Below are 24,822 nucleotides of genomic sequence, written 5' to 3'. Positions count from 1 at the left end.
TTCAAATCTGTTATGATTGATAATATCAAGTCTGAGAGTATAGGCAACTACACTGAAGATGATAAGACTCTCCCCGATACCCATTTGGTTTAATTATTACCTATTTTTGAAGTTTTACAATATCTACAAAATTTTATTTTTATTAATATTGTTATGTACTGATATATTCAATTATACTATGTTTGATGATACAGACAATTCTATTGAAGATAACAAGAGATAACACAGTAACCATGGTAGAACTCCTTGTACAGTGGTTTTATATGTCTTTTTTGTTTCATGTGTTTATAGGAATATGTTTTATTTTGCTTTTATTTCTCCCTCTAATACAGAAAGGATAGAAATACATGTTAAGACTCATGCATGTGTAGAACCTATAAACAGTTTATGAGAACTGATCTTATGACACATGATGAAATGAACAGATACCTTGAAGAAAAAGAGACACTACAGCACCCAGTGCTGGTCCCATAGTGTCATGATGTAAAATCCAGCAATACTATTATTCTTTGTTCAGAGTGATATTAGCCTGCTATAGTTTATTTAATCTCAACATAAGTGAAGATATGGATAACTGCATGTGTGCTTAAGTGTAAAGGATTGATAACCATATTACTAAGTTTTTGTTGGCTAGTTGAACAGAACTGTTTGTGGTCTTGCTGTTTGAATCCCCACTCTGTATGTTTCACTTTTGTATCTTGAACAATTATTTGTAAGAAGACAAATATGTGATCATCAACTAGTGGTTTCTTACTGTTTATTTTTTTTGAAAGTATGTGTTATTTCTACACATTTTCTGTTTTGTTTAGTCTTTCTTTAAATAAAATTTTAAAAAAAGAAAGAGGAGTGATGGTAAAGAAAAAAACACTTTGAACAAATTACAATAATTTAAGAACAATGAGAATCAAAACTTCAAGTTTGATCTAAAACATGGAGTTTTCATGTTTGTCTGGCTTCTATGCATTCTTTTTTGTTGTTGCTGTTCTATACATTCTTGAGGCAAGTCTGTTAGGTTAGTCTCAGAAATCAAAAGCACTCTATAATTACAATAAAAACTGAAAAGAAAATTCAGTACCATTTGTAGGATACTTTTATGTTTTAACATAAACCTAGTCTTCCTTTTGGCATTTTTGTCTTAAAGAACAGTAATTTCTTTTCTTTTCTTTTCTTTTCTTTCTTTTTTTTTTTTTTGAAGAGGATAAAACCAAAAGAAATAAAACAGAACAGAGTCAAGCAAAGCGAAACAATGAACATGATGCAAGACTTCAAAACAAAGGGCCAGGCAAGCATGAGGTCAAAGTTTGATCCCTGGTACAAAAAAAAAAAAAAAAAAAAAGACTTCAAAACGAGATAAAAAGAAATCAACAGTGGCTACCAAAATGTCTCTTGTTATTTTCAAAATACCATACCATATCAAACATAACATACCAAATCAAGCATAATAAAAGCAAACAAAATGGAACAGAATAAAGCCAAACAAAGCCAAAACAAAACAATGAAAGCAACACAAGACTGAGAACGGTGATTTCTATAAGAATATTAGTGTTTTGCTAGCAGGTGCTCCAAAAAGAGATTTAGCAACAACTAATCTTTTGCTAAAAATCCTAAGTGCTCTTGAAAAGACTTAATTAATTATATAATGCTAAAATAGTATAATAAACTTTACAATAAATTAAAATTTGGTAAATCTATTTGTTTCAGTTAATAAAATGTTGAACAATAAAAAGTGGTGTTCTGGAGAATAAGGATGCCTTTTTTAATTGTGAAGAAAATACATTTTAAATTGTTACTGAATTTTTTAGAAAAGCTAGCAACATTACATTCCTCAACGTCGTGACCAATGATCATCCAGCCAAAGGATCCACACACCACCATGCATGGAAATATATACAGTATAGGCAAGTGTTTGTGCATATGTTATTTACATACGTGTTTGTGTGTGTGTATAAAGTGTTATATTTTGTCAGGTGTGGTACACCTATAAATCTCAGCAGTCTGAGAAGCTGAGATTGGAAGATAGAAAGCTGAACCCTAACCCGGACAATTTAGTAACATAGCAGGACCCTATCTCAGAAGATAAAGAGGGGGCTGGGGGTTTAGCTCATCAGTATTAGCGCCTGTCTGGCAAGCACAACATTGTGAGTTTGATCCCCAGTACCAAAAAAAAAAAAAAAAAAGATAAATAGTGTTGAGGATATATCTTGATGTGAAGGCTCTGAATTCAATTTCCAATACTGAAAACTGCCTTACCAACTAACTAAGCAAATAAATAAATATCACATCACTTAAAAGTATCATGGTTAACCAAATTATGAATAAAAATATAATATCACCAAACAAAGGGGAAGAGAAAACATTAAAACTGTACCAAATAGAGTCTGTAAACAGAGACAAGAGGAAGCACCCTCTTTTAAAACACATCAGTGCCCACGAGACAGGGGCTCCACAGCTCCTTTGTTCTGAGCCCTGCTCTTCCGTTGTCCAGGAAGTTGGGCCTGACAGCTGCTGATACAAACTTTCAACCAGCTTGAACTGAAAGATTTTTATGCTCATATTTTCTTATGGAATGGCCTGGTCTTCTCCCAAATTATTTCAGTGCTTAGGGGCATTTTCTCTAGGCTTACTCTTCTTTCCATCTGTATTGAAAGAGGAAGCATTTGAAAATCTCCTTTCTCTACCCACCCCAGGGGATGGATCCCCTTAAGGTTGAGAGGAAGCATTAATTGCCACTGAGTTTCCTTGGCCAAAGGAAGCAAAACATGTGTAAAGCAGAAAAGATTTTTAAATCAAACAAAAATCCAAACAAACCTCCCACCCTGCCTTATCTCAAATCCATGATCAGCAAGCAATTGTGTGCATGTGTGCATGTGTGTGTGTGTGTGTGTGTGTGTGTGTGTGTGGTGCATACCTTTCAGTGAATTAAAAAGTTGTCACTGTGGCTACTACTATCATTAGTGGGCAACACAGAAGACATTTCAAAACCAACAATCCCAGAACAGAAGTCAGTATCTTTCCCTTAAAACTAATTTTGGGTTGCATAGCGTCAAGACATCTCTTGTTTTAGATCTTCAAACTAGAAACCTCAAAGGCCTCCTCTGACTAATCTACTTGTCTCTATCTTTGTATCTGTTCACCATGCGCTACCAGTACCCAACCAAGGGGTCCTGCAATCCCATTCCCGTGTACCACCCACGGCGACTTCCAGTTATACCCTCCACACAGCCTCCTGGCTGCTCACTTGCCTGTAACCGCTCACTTTCCCAACTATTACCTGCACTACCTCCAATGGCCGGTATCCTGCTAGAGCATCTATTTGTCATCAGGCAACCTGTTTCAGTCTTTGGATGGTTCTCTGAAGAGCCAGCAGGCATGGGGTATTACCACATGCCAGCCATGGTGGCAAAACCTGTTCATCTGTTACCTACTTTCCTCTTCACAACAATCCCATGAAATTAGTACAACTACTGTCACCATTTCCAGATGAGAAACCAATACACATGGAGTTTATGTCACTTGTGTATGGCCGCTGGATGGCAGGTGGCAGAGCCAGCATTCACCTAAAACGACGGGTCACTCTTGCCTGTTCCATTGCAAACCTTACCTGTTTGCCTTCAGCGAACCCTTCGGTCCCTTTTTGCAGAGAGCTGTAGACTATGGACTTCTCAGATTCAGTGACTGTACATCAAGCATCAAAACCCCTTGAACCAGGGGCTAGAAGGGAAGGCCAAGGTGCAGGGGCTCTCAGGGGCTGCCACTTGCTCTCCATGTGAGGGCACCTCTTAGGACTCACACAGGGTGACAGAAACATCTTGGTTTCAAGTAAGGAAAAATGAGTGCACTAAAGGCTGCAGCACTTTTTTTTAAAACAGGACCGCACCCTATAGAATATGGAATTTCATTTCAAAACCTTGTGGCTCAGGTCATCGGCACATGTTATTAATTAGTGTCACTAGGCACCTCTTTTCACTGCCTATTCATGATGAAGCATAAATGAGAACTGACAGAGGCACACAGATGCCCTGCAGAATAACTTGACTGTAGTTAAGGGTCACGTGTCTGGCATTTCACAAAGGACCACCTAGCTGAGTCGTTATTTAACTTCTAAGAAAAAAACGAGGCACAGGCAAAAGAAGGAGAAAGGCTTAGGTATTGCTAAAACTGCCCTCACAAATTCCACACACTCACCAAATTTGATAAATATTTCATTGTTATTCCAGGAAAAGCTTTTAAAGGAATACCTAAGCCAGCAATTATGGGGAAGGGATGTCTCCTGCTCTGAGAGTGGGAATGCAGCTCTGTGCTGCCCACTAGGAGTCGGATGGATCGCCGAGGCGCGGTGCCTGCACAGTACACATCCCACTGAAAGGGTGGAGTCCCTGGTGGCTCCTTTTTCCTTATTTAACAACAAAACCACACACAAGTATGTCTAAAGTGGTGTTCTCAGAGATCTGAATAAATCTGAGGCATCTGCCTGGTGGGGAGGCGGGGTCATTGTCTTGTTTCTGGGTAACAATTATCTAAGCTTCATGCAGAAACCCTTGCTGAAAAGAGGCCTGACTCCTTAAAACCCATGGCTCAGCTGCTTCTGACTTCCGGTCAGAAACATTTAGGCAAATATTTAACATCATCTAACTAAATCAGTGAAACTGCAATGCTCCAAGTTAACAGAGCCACTCAGTATAATGTTAAAGTATTTCAGGTTTTTGTTTGGCTCTCAGTAAGTGCATATTAGATGGTTTTTTTATAGTCAGTCAATACAACTTATGAAAATATGTGTGCAGGGCAGGTTTGTATTTTCCTTCCAAAAGAGAGGAGCTTACATCACCCAAAAAATGATGCTGAAAAGTAATTGTTGATGGCCAACTATATGCTGTTTATAAGAGAGCTGTTATTTCTGAACTACTCAAATAATATAATTTAGAGGCCTTTTATTCCATTCAAAAATATACCAGGTTATATTTGGAATTATTTTTAAAATTGGAAATGATATAGAAACTGCTACTTTAACAGCCAACATTCATAGTATATTCTTAAAGCTCGTCAGAAGGCAAGGTACTTTATTAATGGCATTTAATAACATAAACAAATACAGCTACAAATGGTGCCAACACTTATCCCCCAAAGCTACAGTTAGCCAGAAAAGAAATAACAACCCTTCACATTTCTGAAGACTACAGAAAGACTCCTACAGCAGTCTCTTGCCTTTTCTTAAATGGCCTTTAAATAAATACATGAGTCAGTGGAGAAAGGCACTTATTTGAATTAAAGTGATAATTCTGCCAGGATGTCAGTATAATTCATTGTGGGTGGCAGAAGTTTTAAACGAGCCTACATTGGAAATCCTGGTTTATTTATTTATTTTCACTCACTCTCCTGCTGTAATTAGAGAAGCTTTCCCCTGATCTTCGAATCATGCCTTGTCACAGGACATCAGACCTACATGCTTTTACGACAAGCCCAACAGTATATTTCAATGACAAGCACGGGGGAAGGATGCATATGCATGAATCCAGCCCTCTCCCTACTACTATTACAACTACTACACACACAGACACACGCACACGCACACGCGCACACACACACACACACACACACGCACACGCACTTTCCTTATGCTTGTTTTGTTTCTTCCACTACCTTAGCATTTGTATGCCTGATATTCTACCATTCCAATGTATGTCTGTGCCTTCAGTGTCAAAGACAGCATGATTTTCATCAGGGAGTTTTGTTTCTGGAAAGATGCATCATCACACTGCTGCCTTTAAACCTCTGCCTGCTGATGCTACCTGTGCCGAAGACTAAATGGCTCAGGTTCAAAACCAAGATGCCGGAGCCCCAGTGCATGATGCTGAGCGTAGACGGGGTCAAAAGATGCATTCTTTCATAAGCACAGACTGCTGCTAGGACCGGCAGCCTCAGTGGAGCGTTGGTTCCAGCTGAGTAGCTAAACTAATGAGTTTTAGGAGACAGAGAATCCAGAGCACAGCTGGGAAAGTCTGCATGGAGGGCTGATTACACCAGAACGGGGAGCCAGCCCGTGGTCTACATCCCCTACCAGTACAATACAGAAAAAAAGTTCCACTGGAGAGGTAATTTTATGCTAGTTAATTAATTAAAAATTAAATACTTCCCTGGTCATGTTTATCCAGCTACCAGGTAAAGATATTTCAAACAAACACATTTTTTAAAGCTACATGACTGACCACTAGTTCCTGTACTCTACAATGAAAGTATCAGAGGGTACTGAGATATTTCAACCTCGCAATCCCAGTACACGATGAGAGCATCAGACCAAAGAATTCTTGTTTCACTGTGCACATTGTCATATTTTTAAAAATTGTTTTTGTTCAGCTCCCTAGCATCAACTCCATCTACCTTTTGGTACGGCTTAGTAATAGTTTTTTCATTAACTATATGCATTTTTTCACCCATATGCTAAGCACAAAAGGAGCCAACACCATACACCGCCTCCAGCCTAAAGAGAACAGTGCAGTACTCATTAAGGTGAATGTAACATGATAATCTATCTGCATCCCAATTCCTAAACTTCAAAGCGAATGCTAATTGCCTGTGGACAATACATCGGGGCTTACACATCCCGCAGCTCCCGGTCTTAAACACAGTAGTGAAGAACCGGAGCGACACACAGGCAAACTCTGCAGCCAAGGATGCTGGCTGCAAAGGAAGCCAGCGGCTAGGAAGCGATCAGCCCTGTTTCACCTACCGGCATTATCCATGTCTCAGGAGTGGCGAGGCGAGTTCTGCAGCTGGCAGCCGGAAGCCCTGGCTCTGCTGGCTAACGGAGTACCCTGCCCTTCTCTGCTTATCAGCCTTTACTGGCACACAGAGCATACTTCATGCACTGTCTGCAGGAGACACCGCCAGGAAATTTATATCTCCAAGGATGACAAACAGCCATTAGCTCCATTACAGGCTGATTAAGAGAGACGGAGCCTATCAAGTGGGTACTTGAATCTCCTGGGGTTTCTACCTCTGTTCTAAGCAAAGGAGGAGGTGAAAAACAAGAAAAGAAAGAAAGAAATTCACTGCAAGGCTGGGTGCAGCATGCTGCAAGGGGGGAAACGTGCACGTGCTTTGTAAGACACAGTGGTTTCCAAGAGGTGTCAGAGCACACGGGAGCAGGACAAGACACAGATAATTAAAAGGTAAAAAGGAATCTCTAAAAATACTGCCACGAATGGTCCTTCCTGTGAGGTTAGAGAGCCTGCAGCCTGGATCACTGACATCACTGAATGACTGGGCAACTTTTCAAAGTAAAATGTTTAACTGTTTTGGTGGTTGTTTGGGGGAGGAGGTAGGGAGTAGCAGATAAAGCATGTTAAAAGGAAGACTATTTAATATCTCTGCGCCCTTTAAATCCTGAGGAGCTGAGCACTGCTGTTCCATTTTGGTGATGTTCTGATAACCAGTAGCTTTCTTACTTGTGGCTAGAATTTCTATTTAATGTCCAAAAAAATTTTAAAGAGATTTCAGCCAGTGTCACTAATAATACATGAATAATTGTCAAAGGAGGCCAGGATAGGGCATTCTATGGTATGGTGCAGCCTGCAGCCATCTAGGGAATAGAAATCTGAGGATCAAGAAAAAGTCATCAAATAATACAGGAAAAGTTATTTTGCTTATTTTCTGTAACTTGCTTATGTAAACAGGACCCGGAAGGACACCAAAAACTGCTTACAGTATCTGGGCATAGGGATGAACATGGAACTCTTTCTCATCTTTAGAAATCATTGTGATCATTCTGTATACCTAAAATGTACAAATAAATTTAATTAATTTTTTAAAAAGCAAAACAAAATAAATATATAAATAAATATTACCGTATCCTTAAAATCATCTGGTGAGTTTTGTAACTCTTGTCATATTAGAATTTGGGGCTGCCTAATTCTGTTTTCTGTACTTTCTTACATGTAAGATTTGCAATGATCTCATGTGACCTACAATATAATGAATTCCCAGTACAAGAAGCTCTGCAACACTTTTATTCTGACAGGTTTTTAAAAATCAATTCATAGGGTTATCAGCCCCCTGATGGCTAAACTCAAAAAGTAAATTGTTTAAGATTTGTTTACGCCACTGAAATCCCTAGTGACAAACTACTTCCAAATTATTTATAACCTAGTCCTCCATTGCGACAGCTTCTGAGGTTAAGTATTTTTGTTTTTTTAATGTAACTTTAAGTTTTCCTGCAGAGTTCAGGACCTTTCAGAGTGAAAGCAAATACTTCATTTATGATATCAGTGCTAGCTCAGAAAGGTTTTCCTCAAAGAAAAGCTGAATTTCTCAAAGATTCTGCTCTGAATTTTTCATCTACATTATTTTAATTCTGTGACACGATTTGAAGGATGTATCACTCCATGAATTTTTAAAAAAATTTTCTTCATATTTTTAAAAAAGTGCTTGGCTCCCAAATGACTAAGATTACTGTGCTTCCACAACTCATCCCCTTGCCCTGATTAAAATCTGCCAGCTACCCAGACTGAGTGTCATCCATATGAAATCTAGGGCAAACCAACTATTTTTGAGAAAAAAGATTTACCAGGAAAATAAAAAACACAGAGAGAAGATATATCATTAAGTCTGAGGATTTGGTGAAGGAGTAGCTAATAAGTCATGTGCTAAAGCTGCATATTGTCTCAGATGAAAGTATTTACATCAGCCTTTCCACAGTTCAAAATGTGACTGTGGATGGGCTGTGTGTGCCAGCAATTGAACTCAGAACCTAATGCTTGCCAAGCGGGCTCTGTGCCACTTAGCTAAACCCCAGGCCCCAAAATGTAACTTTTAATCATTTTTATTAGTACAGTTAGTTCCCAAGTGACAAATGGATTTTGCACCAAATATTTGTTTTGTCAATCATTTGCAATACAATTTTTCTTCTAAATACTCGCTAGGTTCCCTGGATGGTCCAATAATCACTGTTAGATGTGATCTATTTAAGAGTCACAATTTCTTCTACACAATTCTAAAATCTAGAAAGCTCAGAAAAATCTCTTATTTTTTCTTAAAGATAGGTTCCAAAATATACTTGATGTCTCTGCCTGACTTGCATGCTATTTAAAATCTTTAGCTGTCCCAATTCAAGTGAATAATCATATTTTAACGTAGACATTTTCATGTTACAGAGCACGAGAATCTCCTCAGGACCTTTTAGGGATGATAATATATAGATGATACATTATATCTCCTTTCTAAAATAAAACATTCTGAATTCTGAAACAACTGGCCCCCGGGTCTCAGATAAGGGGCTGTGGTCCTTCTGTACGTGTTTTGCAATGTCAAACGGGGATGGGTAGGGGAGTCAGCTTGATGTATCCATCCTACATTGTAATCTGTATCACATCACATTCGAGAAACACACAGTTACAAATTTATAATAACATAAAACATGTGAAATTAAAATACAGTGGCAGAAAATAATCCTTTTGGTCAGTGGGCCGCAGAATTCCCTTCTCTTACTGAGGAATTTAACTTTCTCTTACCTTCACCTGCTAAGAACTGAAACCTCTCCATGAATGGTGTAAGAAATACAGAAAGGCCGGCAGCACAGAAAGATGTGTGGAAGTATCAAGAGTAACCTGGAGTATCGGCAGCAGTGGACAAGGATCCACCCGCTTCCTGCCCACCTACCCTGACCGGAGCACACAGCTACCCTCCGCAGCCTCAGGAGGCCACGTACAAGGGAACAGCACGATAAGGAGACTATTTTGCCCCTGCTTCAGGGAACATCCTTTCCGTCCCTTGGTGTAATTCAGATCCACAATTAATCTGCCCTAGTTGGGGAATGCCTGAATACAAAATATTCAGTGGGCCTTTTATACTAGTTCCAGAAGCAGCACTGCACAACATGAATGTTCTGTATTATGTTTCTAAATATGAGCTTAGTTCTGTTTTTATTAATCATCCCATTGATACACTGCTCCAACACAGACCCACTTGTTGGAGGCCAGCGGTGGTCTGGAGATACCCTCAGTGCCTCTCCACTTCCAGAAAAAGGCTTCCCCTACAGCTGGGTCGCTAAAGGGGCTGTTCATGAGGCTGACAACTCACAAACTATCTATCTGACCAGGGGTTGATGTCTAGAAACACAAGGACTTCAAAAAACTCATCAGTCAAAAACTCCACACGATCTGAGTCTACAATGGCCAGAAGACCTGAGTGGATACTACTTCACAAAACAGATACGTGAATAGCCAATAGGTATATGAAAAAATGCTCACTGTCACGAATCATCAAAAACTGCAAATCAAAACCACAATGAGATGTCAACTGACTCCCCTTAGAATGGCTATTACCAGAAAGATAAAAGATAACTGTTGGCACGGATGTGAAGAAGGGCACCCTTGCGTGCCATCGGCAAGAAGGCAGATAAGTGCAATCATAAAAAGTAGTCCAGAGGTTAATCAAGAAGTTACCATTAGCGTGGACATAGGACCTGGCAATCCCACTGCTGGGTGTATAGAAATGAAATCAGTATGTTGAGATTTCCTCACTTCCTGCTCATTTTAACAATATTCACCATTAGCAAAGATACAGATGAACCTAGGTATCTTTTAATGGGTGAATAGGCAAAATGGAATATTATTCAGTCATAAAAATGAAATTGTCATTTTGACAACATAGACGAACCCCAAGAGACATTAGGTTAAGTGCAATAAGCCTGGAATACAGAGACCAATACTGTGTGATCTCATTCATTTGTGGAATCTAAAACTCAGTTCTGAGAAAGGGGTGGGGTGAAGTGTGGCTGACCACCATGTACAAAGGTACAGCTAGGAAGGGTAATTTCTGTTGCACCATTACACACTAAGATGACTACAGTTAATAACAATGTGGATTTCAGAATAGCTTGCAGAGAAGAATTCAAGTGTTCTCACCACAAGAAAAGATAAATATCGGAGGTATAGATACACTAAGTACCCCACGTGAATCATCATACATTGTGTGCATGCATCGGAACAGCTGACTGTATCTGTGCCTAAGTACAACTATCAATTATCATGTGTCCATTAAAATTTTTGAATTCCATTCCATTTATTCATGTCTTCTTCTCCTCCTCCTTCTCTCTCTCTCTCTCTCTCTCTCTCTCTCTCTCTCTCTCTCTCTCTCCCTCCATGTTTTCTATTTGAAAACAAAAAGGCATTTGTGACTCCCAGCTTGTCTGGCTGAGTCAGCCACGGCCACACTTAGTGGTGATCTGGGGTTTAAAGTGTCACCAAGCACATCTTTGCATCTTTCCTCAAAAAGCCATTTAGACAGGCCAGGGTGTAGCTCAGGAGAAGATCACCTGAGTCCCTCAGTTCAGTATTTAGCGCCGTGCCACTGGTCTCTCTGTTTCAAAGAAGCGAATGCCTTGGATCTCTACAAAAATCCTGCAGGTTTCACACTACTGTCCTGCAGTGCTGGGTGTCAGGCCCAGGGCCTCATACATGCTGTGTAAGCGTACCCCACTTTGCAAGGCTTCCTCTCAGTGCACTTGTGCTCAGTGAGCCGGAGAGCTGAGGCCATGATCCTCTGCTTTCTCTGACTGACGGGAAGTCCGGGGCTCTGAGAGCGGTTCAGGTAGCTGATGTGGACAACAAGAGTCAGAAACTTTTCCAGAAGGGGAATCAACTCCAGAGTCTCATGCGGATGTGCCAGGGTCGGCTGTCAGAGAACCTATGGGTTTCCTTCTCTAAGGTCAGACCCCATCCCTTACAGTAGAACATGAAGAGAATGAACTGCTCAGTGATTTTCGTGCTTCCCCTTGCGGAGCTCTGTCACATGCAGGTCAGACCGCCTGGCCTTCTTGATCTCCCACTTTCTGAATCACTCAAGGCAGAGGACAGAGCTGGAATGTCCTCTATCCATGAGACACCTTGCTCCCAGGTCCTTTGGGAAGAGGATTCTATGGGAAATCAGTTCTGAAAGCATTTTGGCCGCTGCTTACCAGATACAGATAGTTCTGATGAGCAGAGTGTTTAGTTTATAACCCTCCTAAGTACTCAACCAAATTGCCAAACTATTAACAACAACAAAAAGTGCAGAGGAGAAAGTTTTGCCTTAGACCATCCTTCCAGGAAGATCCGGCCAAGGATGGGAGCTTTTGTCTCTTGTCCTGCCGTCTGGATTTCAGCACAACGCCCACTTGGTGTGTCTACACTGTTTATTATTCCTAACCAGACTTTGAGATTTCTGTTGCAGAGTAGGAGGAAGGGTCTCCTCAGTCACTCTGCTTTTCTTTACTTATTCACAGCTCTTCTAGTCACTTCTTTTCTTTTCCTTTGCTTTTTACTTTTTCTCTTCCTTTCTTCTTTCTCTCTGTTTTTCCTTTTTTGTGGTTCCCAGCCATTTTTATTTTTCATTCTGAGACAAGCTCTTAGGCCCTAATGAAGCTCTGCCCACTGGACAGATCTGCCAAGTCTGGACTGCTGGTCAAGGTGAGTTGGTGCTCCCGAGCTCGGACACCTGCCCACTGCTCTGGACACATAGCAGTGGTGTGCAAACTACTGCACAGGTCAGTCACGGGTGGCCTCCAATGCCAGACAACCGTTCCATGAGCTCCAAGGGGCCTGAACTCAAAGCAGTGAGTGAGGACCTAAGGCCTGCTGTGCCCAAGGTGCAGAAGCAGATAAAAGCTGGAGGCAGCATGCTCTGTTCCCAGGTGGTGACAGGTTTCAAAGATGCCACAGGAGAAAGAGACTGCCTGAATAGGCTGCATGAATGACTGCAGAAAAGAGGCTGAAAAACAAGCATTTTATTGCCCTGTCTCCAGGAGCCCTGGCTTTATACAGCCCAGATGGGAGCACAGGTCCTCTATCAAGAATAACTAAGTTTCATCTTGCTCCCTAAATGGGCGAAGTCACTTCACCACACAGCACAAAACCACTGTGTCATTAGAAAACCTGGGCTGGAGGGTCAAGGGGACCAGCGGGGAGGGTGACTTCAGCCCCACAAGACTATTAAAGAAAGTAAGAGAAAGAGGGAAAAACTAAAACCTAAGAAGCAGACAGAAATGCACCAGCTAAATTCCAAAATGCAGTGGCATGCAGTGATGGGATGAGTCTGAGTCGTGAGTGCTCAGGGGACTTTGCCCTGTGTGACTGTCACACACTGAGCTGACACACACCGGACAGCCCAGCTGAGCCACTGGGTGTGGCCTTATAGTGCAGTCCAAAGACAAATTATGGTGGAGATGGGTGAAGCTGCTGCCTAAGTCACTCTGGGGTTCTGTGCAGAGTAAACTAGTTTTTTAAATAAATAAGGAGGAGTGCACTCTAAAATCATAATAAAAATATGTATAGCAAGTATACAAACCCATAACATGGTGGTTTATTATTATAAAGTGCTATGCACTATATGTGATTGAGCTAGGCATTTATATAATTGTTAACACAATGGTTTCTTTCTTTTTTGCACTGGGATCACCACAAACACATGAGTAATGCATTGTGCTGTGACATTTCAGTGGCAATAGCATCTTTAGGTAACAGGAATATTTCAGCGCTGTTGAGGTCTTAGGGGACCACTGTCATCCATGCAGACTCTTGTCAAAATTCTACTATTGCACCATGTGAGACTGTGTCTTAAGACTGCTGTTACTAAAAGAAGCAAGTAAATAAAATAACCAGCATAATAGGACTGCCTCGTTCCTGATGCTATCCATGTTACAGAAGAGTCTAGGATTTTTAAAATAAGGAGGTTTACATAAGAGATCAGCAAAGGCATGGCATCTTTCAAAAGCGAAGAGGCAAATACGAAATAAAAACAGGTATCTAGGAGGCAAAGACAGATGGAGACAGAAAATAACTAGTAGGAAGTCTTTGAAATGAAAGAGAGTTACGACATTTGGACCAACATAGACTTCTCATGAGCAATTATAGCTGCCAGGAGACAAGATGCGAAAGAAAATGACTGTCACTCTTACGTTTTAAGTTCAGCTATGCTACCATTCATCAGCAAAGCACTGACATTTCCATTGTACAAACTCACTCAGACTAAAAATTCCAAAAGGGTGCACAGTACCCTGGTAAGATGGAAAAGAAACTGAGAGAGGAAGAAAAACTGGATTTAAAAACCCCACGAGGAGCAATACATAGAATAGTATTAATATATTCAGATAAGTACTAACTGTGCACTACCATTTCCATAATTAACAAAAGCATTTACGAAAAGGTGTAAAGCTAGATAAGCATAATGAAATAGGGTCATGCCAAAGCATTAAAGGAAAATGGGGCTAGGTATTGTAGCACACACCTGTAATCCCAGTACCCTGGAAGCTGAGGCAGAAGAATCTCCATGAGTTCAAGGCCAGCCTGGACTACACAAACAAGTTCAAAACCAACCTGCACTACATGGTGAAACCTTGTTTCAAAGTAAATAAATAAATAAATAAATAAAGGAAACAAAAATATTGGATAACTTTATATTAGATTCAGATACAATGAATAGTTTCAGGTTTTTTTATTCTAAAGAGAAAAATACCCAGAAAATTTCCAAACAAGATAACAGAAGGGTAACAATGGTTAATACATTGTGTATCTTTGTCTTTAAATTAGTTATTCAGAGTACAAAATGTTGGCATTTAATTGTCTGAACAATATTAGCACAAACCTTTCTTTTCATAGTATACATGTTTTTAAAAATTCAGAGCAATCACTAAAAGAATGGAAGTAACTTTGTTACTTAAGCCAATTGTGTGTAACATGGATTGAATATGTACTAAAAAGGACCAAAGTCAATCCCTGTTTTGAAGAAGGAACAAAATATAAGGACTTCTACTAACAGTTATTTTATAGGAAAGGTAAGAAACACGGGGGAGGCTGTAGCTCAGTAGTAGAGCACTTGCCTAGTATGCACGAGGCCTTGGATTTGATCCCTAGCACTGCAAAAATAAATCATAGGTAACACACCATTAGGCTGTAGCAAATATTTAATATATAGATTTCCTTGGCATCTTCAAAGCATGCTAAAGTGGTTTCATGGCATGGAGCTGACACAATTAGGAAACTAAATTCTTTTCTGGCTGTAAAAGTTTGGAAACAAAGAATTTCTGGGATTTTTCAAGTTAGTTGAAATACAAAGAAGAAACCCATAACTGACTAGTTTTCAGAAAATACCAAGGACAGCAGGGGAGAAACCACCAGCTGAATTTCAACCAAAGGTTACACAAGCAAAGCTGATGGGACTGGCTTATGATTAGCAAACTCAGCTGGTGATGTCTCAGTGAGGTATCTTTTTCAACATTGATGGTCACTAAAGCCTGGTATGAAAATAAGCTCATTGAGAACCCAATAATGAACTTGCTATTTTATGAGTCATTAATCAAGAGTAAAACATTATGCTATAGTCGTAATGTTTCCATTCCTTGTGTGAGTTGGTGCACGTGTATGTATAACATACCTTAAGTCCCTTCTTCACCCCTCTTTCCTTCTCTTCCATCTCTTGATCCCTTTCCCATCTGAGAAAGATCTGTCTCCCTACTTCCTAGTATATATTTTGTATTTTGCTTTTTATTTATAATTTGGGTTTCTCATATAAGAGAAACCATGTGATATTTCAGTGCATGTGTCTTCTCTCACTTACCATTATGGTCTCATGCCACAGGAATCAAGTCTTATTAATGCAATCACATTTTTATTTAAATGCTGTTCATTTTACTTTGGGTTTTGTTTCTGATTTTGTTTTATGCAATCTAATATACATGATATACAGCAGTCCATGTATATAACTTTTAAATTTATACATATGCAAATATCGAAAGAGCACACTGATTTTTTTCTAATTATGGTAGTGCCCTGTTCACCAGCCAGCTGCAGCTCAAATGCCTTCCATCAAAGCTCTGTTTGTCCTTCTGTCTCTACCCTGTGCTATTTTTCTTTCTTGGGAGGTGGATGGGTATGGTTCACTGCTATTTACATGGTGAGGTACATATATCTTCCTCACGACTGGTCCCTGAACTCAGTACATTTCCTTTCCCAGTCTTACTGGGTCATTTTCCTTCCTTCATTTAAGAAATTACATCATTCTCACCTACTCTGATGAAACCTTCCCTCCCAAATTGGAAGCACATGAAATTTCCATTACTCTATTTTTACTCCCCACCACAAAAAGTACAGTGAGTGTATTGGTTTGTTCATACATTTAATTCAAAGTATATTTTAAAATTCATTGTAAGTTATTTATGCTCCTTGTAATTTTCTTCCTAAATTATATGGACAAAAAATAGCACTCTTTTTATTATTCTAGGACAGGGGAAGAAGGTCTGAGGATCTGGGTTAGAATCGTCATTTTGGTCACAAGCCGAGTACTGTTGAGCAAATCATTGTTCTGTGTTGCTTTGGTTTGGTTTCTGTAGCACTGGGCATTGAACTCACGGGCTTGTGCACGCTGGCAAGAGGAAACACACCCAACACTTTTATTTTACCATAAATCTTGTAAGTTTCCAGGTCAGCCTTGACCTTACCACCCTCCTGCCTCATTCTCTTAGGTAACTTTTTAATGTTAAAAGATAATTGGTGCCATGATTAATTTGGGGTTGCTCAGTGATTCCCCTTCTAACCATTTCGCACATCTCTTGCAGACCCTAGGCCCTGCTTCCCAGAAGAGAGCGTAGGTGTGAACTTTTCTCCCTCCTCCGGTGATCTTCCCAGGGTTTCCCACACTCACCTCACCTAACTTAAGTTCACTTTAGTGTAAGTCTTACAGTCCTCACTGGATTAAGATTATTAGAAAAAACAGGACAATGTTGCCTTAGTTTTGAGAAGCTGGGGATTAGACCCTCCAGGCAGGAGCTCTACCACTGAGTCCCACGGCCTAGCCTGGAAAAACTGACTTAGAAAGTGAATGCTAACACATTCTTTATTTTGGTTTTGAACACATTGAGCATGTGGTCTCTGTGGCTGGCTTCTCTGTGACAGTATGAAGAAGTTCAGCTTCCCAGGGAGAGAATTCTAAGTGGAGAAATCTCTCTTTTGTCAGAAAAGTAAAGCCCAGGAATGTATTTCTCTTCCAGCGACATTGCAAAAGAACCAGAGGGACCAAAGCGTCGCGTGGGACCCAGGAGCACCGCTCATTAGGCATCAAGTCTCAAAGGGCAGGCACTGGTGGCTGGTGGCGGGGGGGGACGACACATAAAACAAACAAAAACCACCAGGCCATGCAGGGATGGCAAAGGGAACCTAACCGTCAAGGAGAGGCGGGTCCCCAGTGCACAAAGCATGTGTAGCATTTCTTTCTTTTTTTTTGGTCTTTTTCGTTTGTATCAGTACCAGGGATCAAACTCACGACTGCCTGCTTGCAAGGCAGGCACTTATGCTGCTGAGCTAAATCCCCAGCCCCAATGTCTAGCATTTCTAAGGAAACCCGTGTACTTAGGTGCACCCTGACAAGCAAATTCTGACATGCAAATGGGATTTACAAATTTTGTATTAGTGCTCAATGCAGCACACCGTGATGACATTCCCCATGAAGAGTTGGCATACTTACATAATGAAAGAGTTTTGGCCCAGACAGGACACTGTAGCCGGTAAAGCCTCAGGCACAACCAAGGAGCTCCATCTCCCCCACCCCTAGGAATTTACCTCTGGTGCCAATGGGCTACCTGTGCATCCCTAATGCCCCCTTAGGTTCCACCCCAAACCTAGGCTACTTATATGCCTCCACTCCACGTGTTCCACAGAGAGATCACCGACCCGGAGTGGAGATGCTGTGCCCCAGGGGATCTGGGGTGTCTCTCCCTGCATTCCCAAAACAAAGGTTATTTATATTTCATACTTCTTATCTTTCAGCCGCCGCCGGTCCCCCACAGTTCTATCACATAACACATCTTAATTCTTTTTTCTCCCCTTCTTTTTCCCTCCCTCCCTCCCTCCATCTTTTGGACCCCTTCACAAACGTGGTTTCTTTGGGGTCCCTCTAGGGTGCCTGACTCCCTGACTGATTCCTACCCAAAACCGCAAGCCCCTCTGAGAAGCAAGAGTAGTCATGATCTGACCCTGCAAAAACACATCTGAAAATCTCTCAACAGACACTTTGACTAGCGGTGCGTTCAGATCCCAGCCCTCAAATCGCCTTTCTCCAGCAGACTGAACGCAGGACACCGGAGCTAGATGGATTTTCTCCCTTCTCTCTCAGAGCTGATACCACATCTGAGTCTCAGGCCAGGAACCAAATAGCAGCCCACAACGCAATGATAAATCTACTTACATGAGCTTTTCTCTGATGCAGTAATTACTGGTTTTCCCAATCGGTATTTCAAACACGGTCACCCCTCTCCATTCAGTGCTTTGGAAATTTTCTCCATACCTCACTAGTACTGGCATCGTGAACTTACGGGTGTTGTTTTTTAAAGGAATCAAAACTGCACCACTTTGCTGTTTTGTCAGATGAACACTGAGCACATCTTTTCTGTACTCATCCTGCCCACAGCAACAAAGCATTTCTATTTAACACACATTTGACCTAACACTATTTGTCTTTAAGACATTTCATGGAAAAGTAAAACAGGATTTTAAACACTGAATATTTGCTTTGCACTTTGACAGTTTAAAATCGTATTAACTGAGAATTTCAGATCTAGTTTACAAATCTCCTTTGCATTTACCCTAAATTATCTATTTTAGACCTCATGTTCTTAACTAGTTTTAAACATCAAGTCTTTAAAAAAAAAGAAAGAAAGAAAGAAAGAAACTATTTCCCTGCACAGTTTAACTTTTCTGTTATCTGCAGTAAATCATTCTGCAAAATCTTCAGAGAAGGCTCTTGGTCAATGTACTTCCTTAACCCTTTGAGATCTGAGAATGTCTTCCAGTACCTTCATACACAAATACTAATTTGGCAGGGTATGTAATTCTCGATTCAAAACTGTTTTCCTTAAAATTCTGGAGATATTGTTACATTGTCTTCTGGCATTTAGAATTAATTATAAGAGAAAAATCTGAGGTCAGCCTGACTTTTGCCCCTTTATTGGTAACCTGCTTTCTCTGTCTGGAGACTTGCAAATTTTTTCATTACCCTTGAAATTTTAAAAAGCCACTAGGACATGTCTAGGTGTTGCTTTCTTCTCATAAATTGTAAAGGTACCCTGTGAGGCTTCTTCCTTCACAGGCCTATTTTGTTCTTCAACTCTGGAAAGTTTTCTTCGATCAGTTCCTTAATTATTGCATCAGCTCCCTTTGCTTTGCCCTGGTCAGGTACTCCTACTCCATGGAGACTGTACCTCCTGGACAGCCTTCTCCATCTGTCCTCTCCTCATCTTAGTTTCTTTGGCCTTTTCCTCTCAATTCAGTGAGAATTTCTCATTTTCCATTTACTTGGGGAATTTTATTTTGTAACCAATGCTTCTAATGTGCTTCTTTCAAATGCAAGGCCATGATCTCTTCCATGTGGTTATAACCTGCTTTATAATGAAGCCCATGCCATAATGAACTCTAAGACCGTCAATATTTTCTAGATGAGAGCTGTAGACTGGCACAGCAGTATCAAGAGGAAGAGTGTGCATGATTATTTAGTTCTGTTCCTTTCGTCTGAACTGAGGTCTTTTCAAAGGCTCTTCAAAATAGGGTCAATGAGCCTACTGGGGGGTGGGCTGAGAATCAAACATTCCATCCCTCCCCCACTCTTTAGCAACTGGAAGGAGTCAAGGACATCCAGAGTTGATAGCAACTAAGGCACAGAAAGCAACTAAATGCTTGTATTGTTGGGTTGTTTATGCTGACCTGGGGCCAGAGGTCTGAGCATCTCTTGGGAGGTTGGCCCTATGCAAAATAGCAAATATGGGGGGTTTCCTTCTATCTTCTTTTTGAAGGCAACTATTGTTTTCACTGTTTTGCTTTGTTCTGTTCAATTGTTTTGCTCCATTAAATATTCTGTTTTCATAGGTTTTATATTGTTCTGTTTTACTATATCTGACTGAATGGACAACTATTGTGAAGATAACAAGATTACTAGAGTACCTATTACTGTTATCCTGGTATCCTGCCCTGAAATTCTGTACCAATTTCACTGTATTGTTTTGACTGGCTTTGTTCTGTCTTGTTTTGTTGTATTTTACTACCTTCAAAAAAAAACAAAAAACCAAAATAGAGTAAAAAAGTATGGTCTTCCCAAGCATCGAGGTAGAAACACCTGGAAATCCCAATTTTAACGTGAAGAGTAACTCCTTGAAAGCCACAGGTTCCTACCTCAGTGTTTATAGCTGATCTTTTGTGCCGTGGTAAAAAAGAAACTGCTGGTCTTCAGTAATACTCAATAGTTTTGCAATGAAAATAAACATGGTGGAATTTCTGTATCATTATATTGAGATGCAAGCTTCTTTCTAAACGAGGAGATAGCTGCATTTAAAAATTGTTTCTGAAGGAAGACTAAATTATAAATCTATGCATCAAAGCAGAATGATTCATGCTTACCATTATTCAGATCAATTGATTTACCACTAGAAGTATTTTAAAAATAGTTTTTAGGAACTTTACATACACTTTATTATGGCAGATGCCCAAAAAATTATCAAATTGGCAGCAATATAATCGGGTCACCGGAATGGAGAGGAGGATATGTGCCTGATTTGGCGCTAACTGGCAAAAAAGAGCTCATAGCTCTGTTGAAGGTGGCCTGATGCCTAGAGGGCAGTTGCAGCTGTCTGTGGAGGAGTCTACTGTTACAAGAACCACCAAATGCTAAAAACTGGTTCTCAGAGTCTGCTGCAGGAACACACTGCACAAACAAGTTCTCTCCACAGCCATCAGGGAGTCAAAACCGGACAGTAAGTGCCACTCAGCTAACAAACAGCAGCCTCACGCTGGCCTGCCTTGGCTCAGCGATCCTCCCACCTCAGCTCTGCAAACAGCCAGGACTGTAAGTCTCTTTAGCGAGTAGGCTTTGTGTCAAGAACCAGTTGTAGTAGTGTACACCAGCTTCTTGGGAGGCTGAGGCAGGAGAGTCACTTGAGCCTGGGAGTTCGAGATCAGCCTGAGCTACAACAGTGAAAGCACACGGCCAAGAGAAAAGAAACCAAAGATTCAAGCTACTGTTTTCTCAGGTGAGAAGTTAAGGGCTGCAAACTGGCAGCCTAATCGAATCTAGCCCTCTGGGACAGCCATTTGGCCAGGTCAGAGCTTACGCATTAGGCAGGGCTTATATTCTGAGTTTGACAAAGTCTTTGCCTTTCTCCATTGACTTTCATGAGCTGTAAACACCAACAGGGCTTGCTTTGTGCAGCAAAGCATCGGTCCCCAAGTCAGCAAAATAGACTAATGACCTCTCAATCCTGCCCATAGTCATACTTCCAGAAAGAAAGTTTGGATTCTCTGAATTAGCTGGACAGCCTGGAAAAGTAGAAAGATGTAAGCTGGATCTTAATGAGCCATTCCTGCAGGAATGCCACTTACCAAGCCCAAAGTTTTCTTAACATAGGCTGCCTCTTCAGGATTCATCCACAAGGTATTGTGGGCCTCGGGTGACTTGAATTTAAATTGGTAAACTTTTCTTTAGTAACATGATATTTGTTAGAGCAACTGTTTATCATCTAGGGACTGACTGCCTACACTATCACATACTCTGGGAACGAAGGAATCTTGTCCAACTTTCTCACACTTCCTAGATCGTCACCGAACAATTGTTTTTTAAATGAATTCATGTCCAAATAAGTGACGGACGAATCACTGTGGTCCAGGCAAGGTGAGTCTTCCCTTTGGCCATTTCACATTTCATCACATGAAAATCTTAAAAATGCCAAAAGCATTTGTTCAGTTTCTGCCTGATCTCCTTATGTGGCCCACTGAAAGTTTGGCTTCCTCCCACAAAGGCACATTTGCAGTCTGTTAGTTTCTTTGCATAGGAGGGGTGAGGGACAATTTAGCCTGCAGATTAAGTGGTAGAATGATTCTTCATTATTCTGCTTCTATCGCTTCCTGCTGCATTCACTGGAAAAAGAAGTGGAGGTGACCCAAATCTTTTTTATCAGTCCTGGACACCCAGAGCGAAGTGCTGAGTACACAGAGGGTGATCAATGAACGCCTGGCTGATTTCATCGAGGACTAAGTTCCCAGTCTTCTCCTACTACCGCCATTGCTCTAAAGGAGCCAAGGTGAGGTCTCACGTCAGTTCAGTGACAAAGGGCTCAGCCACTGTGCTGATGACCTGCACCACCAAAGCTGGCAAAGACAGCAACAAGCGCCAACATTCTCCATCTGCACGGATCTAGGAGAACTTGTTAAACCCCAGCAAATATCTAACTACTGTTTGAGAAATGGAAGGTCCAGTGATGTCTCCAAAGTGGTTATAAAAAAGTTACTCGGAGCCGTGGAAGGAAGAGGGAAATCCTTGTATCTGACAGGCAGGGAAAGACTAGGAAGAGAACCGGGTAACAGTCAAAGGTCAACCAGGTTCTGAGAGACCAGCAGGAAAGTGGGCCAGGGGGGGAGCCCCACAGCTGTTCCCAGAAAAGTGCTTTGCCATCCCTTAATACTGCTTTACCTACCTAATGCTTCTGTTGTCTGTCGATTTCTTCCACTGGTATTAGTTTCCTTTTTGCTGCTGTAACAAATTTAGTAGCTTAAAACAACCCAAATTCATTTCTATAATTCTGGGTGAGAAATCTGGAATGGGTTTTACAGGGCTTAGATAAAGATGTTCTGGGACTCTATTCCTTCTGCAGGCTCCGACATGGTCTCTTCCGGCTCAGTAGCTCTGAAGAATTCTCCAAAATCTGTCCCTGTCATCCCACTGCTCCCACTCTTTTCACTTTCTTGTCGCCCTCTTTAAGGACTCTTGGAACATCCTTGAGGTAACTGAATAATCCAGGATATTTTCCCCAGTTCAATATCCTCAATTTAATCAGACTTGAAGAAGCAGTATGTCAGATCTGGGGTTCAGAATGGGGATCTCCTTGGGGCCTGAGTCCCCATGGCTGCTTCTACAGGTACACGTGTGGTCTAAGCATTGAGGAACAGGAAGGAGAGACAGCAGGTGGGTGAAGAAATTACCAGGAAGGGTGTGAGTAGTGAGATTTGACCATTTAGTAGAAAGAGCAGAAGAATTACAAAGGATGAAGAATGTCAATAGAATGGCCATGAGAAACTTCCCAGACTCTAACTCCACAGGGCCTTCAAAACCGGAGGTCCAGCCAGGCACAGTGCAGAATGCCCTTAATCTCAGCTATGTGGAAGGCTGAGACAGGGGAACCATGAGCTCAAAGCCAGCCTGGGCAATTTAGAAGGATCCTGCCTCAAAATAAAATGAGTTGGGGATGGAACTCAGTGGTAGAGTATTTGCCTAGCATGCACCAGACCCTGAGTTCAATTTCTGATACACACACACACACACACACACACACACACACACACACGAGTTTGGCCAATGCTGAAAACCCCTTTTAGCAGGAGCACAACTGAAGCCATGTACTAAGTGGAGAAGAGAAATCAAATTCTTTTAACTCCTTTATCTCTGGCTCGCCATCAGGAGCAACACGTAGTAGAAGAAAGATCCGAGAGTCCAGAGAAAATGAAAACTGAACTCTCCAAAATGACATATGCAATACATCTTATTCCAGTCTTGGAGGCCTGCATTTGCTATGGGGATTGTAGGCAGTAGGAACTCACCTTCTTTTCAGGACAGTCTACAGGTGGAGGGTGGCATCGTGTTGATCAAAAAGACTTACATTTAGCCACATCTGACATGGGAGAAGCCTTCCCCACCATGAGCCATTGAGGTACCATAAAGGTGGGGACAGCAAGCAGCCCTTAAATAGCACTTTTTTACTTCATGGAGGCCAGGCTGAATAACTCTTCCTGGAGATCATTTTTTTCCCTCCCCTACAATGGAGAAAGATGAATGTGTTTCCCACAGTGTGGAAACAGAGAACCCAGAAAGGAAAAATATATACCAAGAGTAGGAAGAGAGACTGGAGCACAGAGCCAAGTGATGTGGGCTCAGTGTGGATGCTAGAAGCAGACACCGGGAGGGGAGAAAGAAGACCTCTGCTGATAGCAAAGGGACTGTGAAGCCAGCCACGGGGCAGAGCGAGCGCAAGGGATTTGCAGCGGGGTTGTGTACCCGGACTGACAGTTGGTCGCTGTGATTCTAGTAGACAAATCTGGCATTTCCAAAAGCATTTATTGGCTGCAAACCTACTGTCTTGTCCACTCAAAAACATTGCTTTGTAAGCATTTCTTCTCACAGTTGGGGGAGATGAACACAGGTAAGACAGTTTCTTTCCTAAACGGTCAGATAAACAAATAATCACCAAGAAACAAATCTGAGAAAGGATGACCAGGTCAGTTAGCCAACTCCAGCTAGTGAAAGGGATCTTGTGCTACTAAAAACATAGAGTACCACAACCGAGAGGAGAAAAGGCATAGTGGAATCCATTAACCTGGCTTGCTAGGGTGAAAGAAGGAATTTTTTGTGGTTCTTTATTTTTACTGGCAGTACTGGGGATTGCTCATGGCCAGTTTTTCAGAACCAAGGATCAAGAGTCAGTAACTACCTGTACAGTGCATTTGAGATAGTTAATTACTTAATAAGCTTAAGGATCAGTAAGTTTTTTAACTTTCCAGCATCTCTACACACTGCATTCTCTTAGAATATTCTGATTCTTTAATGTCTTAATTTAAGAGCTCCCAGGAGAGACTGCTTAGATCAGAAGTATCTTGAACCCTAGGAAATCTAAGGAGTCTGACAGAGACATACCCTTCCCTAAGTGAATCTACCTACACTCTACCCACTCGGTCCACAGGAAGCGAGTAGGAGAAGGTTACAGGATTAATATGAAAACAGTAGCATCAGCATGCAGTGACTCACCAGTGTGTTTATCTTCGGAGAACT

At 41.2% G+C, this 24,822-nt stretch overlaps 1 protein-coding gene across 6 annotated transcripts in view; it reads right to left on the bottom strand.

Moving 5' to 3' along the window:
- The window catches only part of Phactr2 (phosphatase and actin regulator 2), a 268,905-nt gene that overhangs the window by 181,733 nt on the left and 62,350 nt on the right, over positions 1–24,822 (bottom strand). Inside the window, exon 1 of one of the 6 annotated variants that reach the window (XM_023563247.2) lies at positions 6,725–6,955. The exons of the other annotated variants lie outside the window; for them this stretch is intronic. Coding sequence (XP_023419015.1) covers positions 6,725–6,737 — 13 coding nt within the window. The 5' untranslated portion in view covers positions 6,738–6,955. Of the gene's footprint in view, positions 1–6,724; positions 6,956–24,822 lie in introns of those variants that run through there. 6 annotated transcript variants of the gene reach the window in all.

This window comes from Cavia porcellus, unplaced genomic scaffold, assembly GCF_034190915.1.
Source record: "Cavia porcellus strain 051 isolate PalLab524CR breed Dunkin Hartley unplaced genomic scaffold, mCavPor4.1 scaffold_22, whole genome shotgun sequence".
Lineage (NCBI taxonomy): Eukaryota > Metazoa > Chordata > Mammalia > Rodentia > Caviidae > Cavia > Cavia porcellus.
This window is presented reverse-complemented; position numbering and strand designations above follow the sequence as displayed.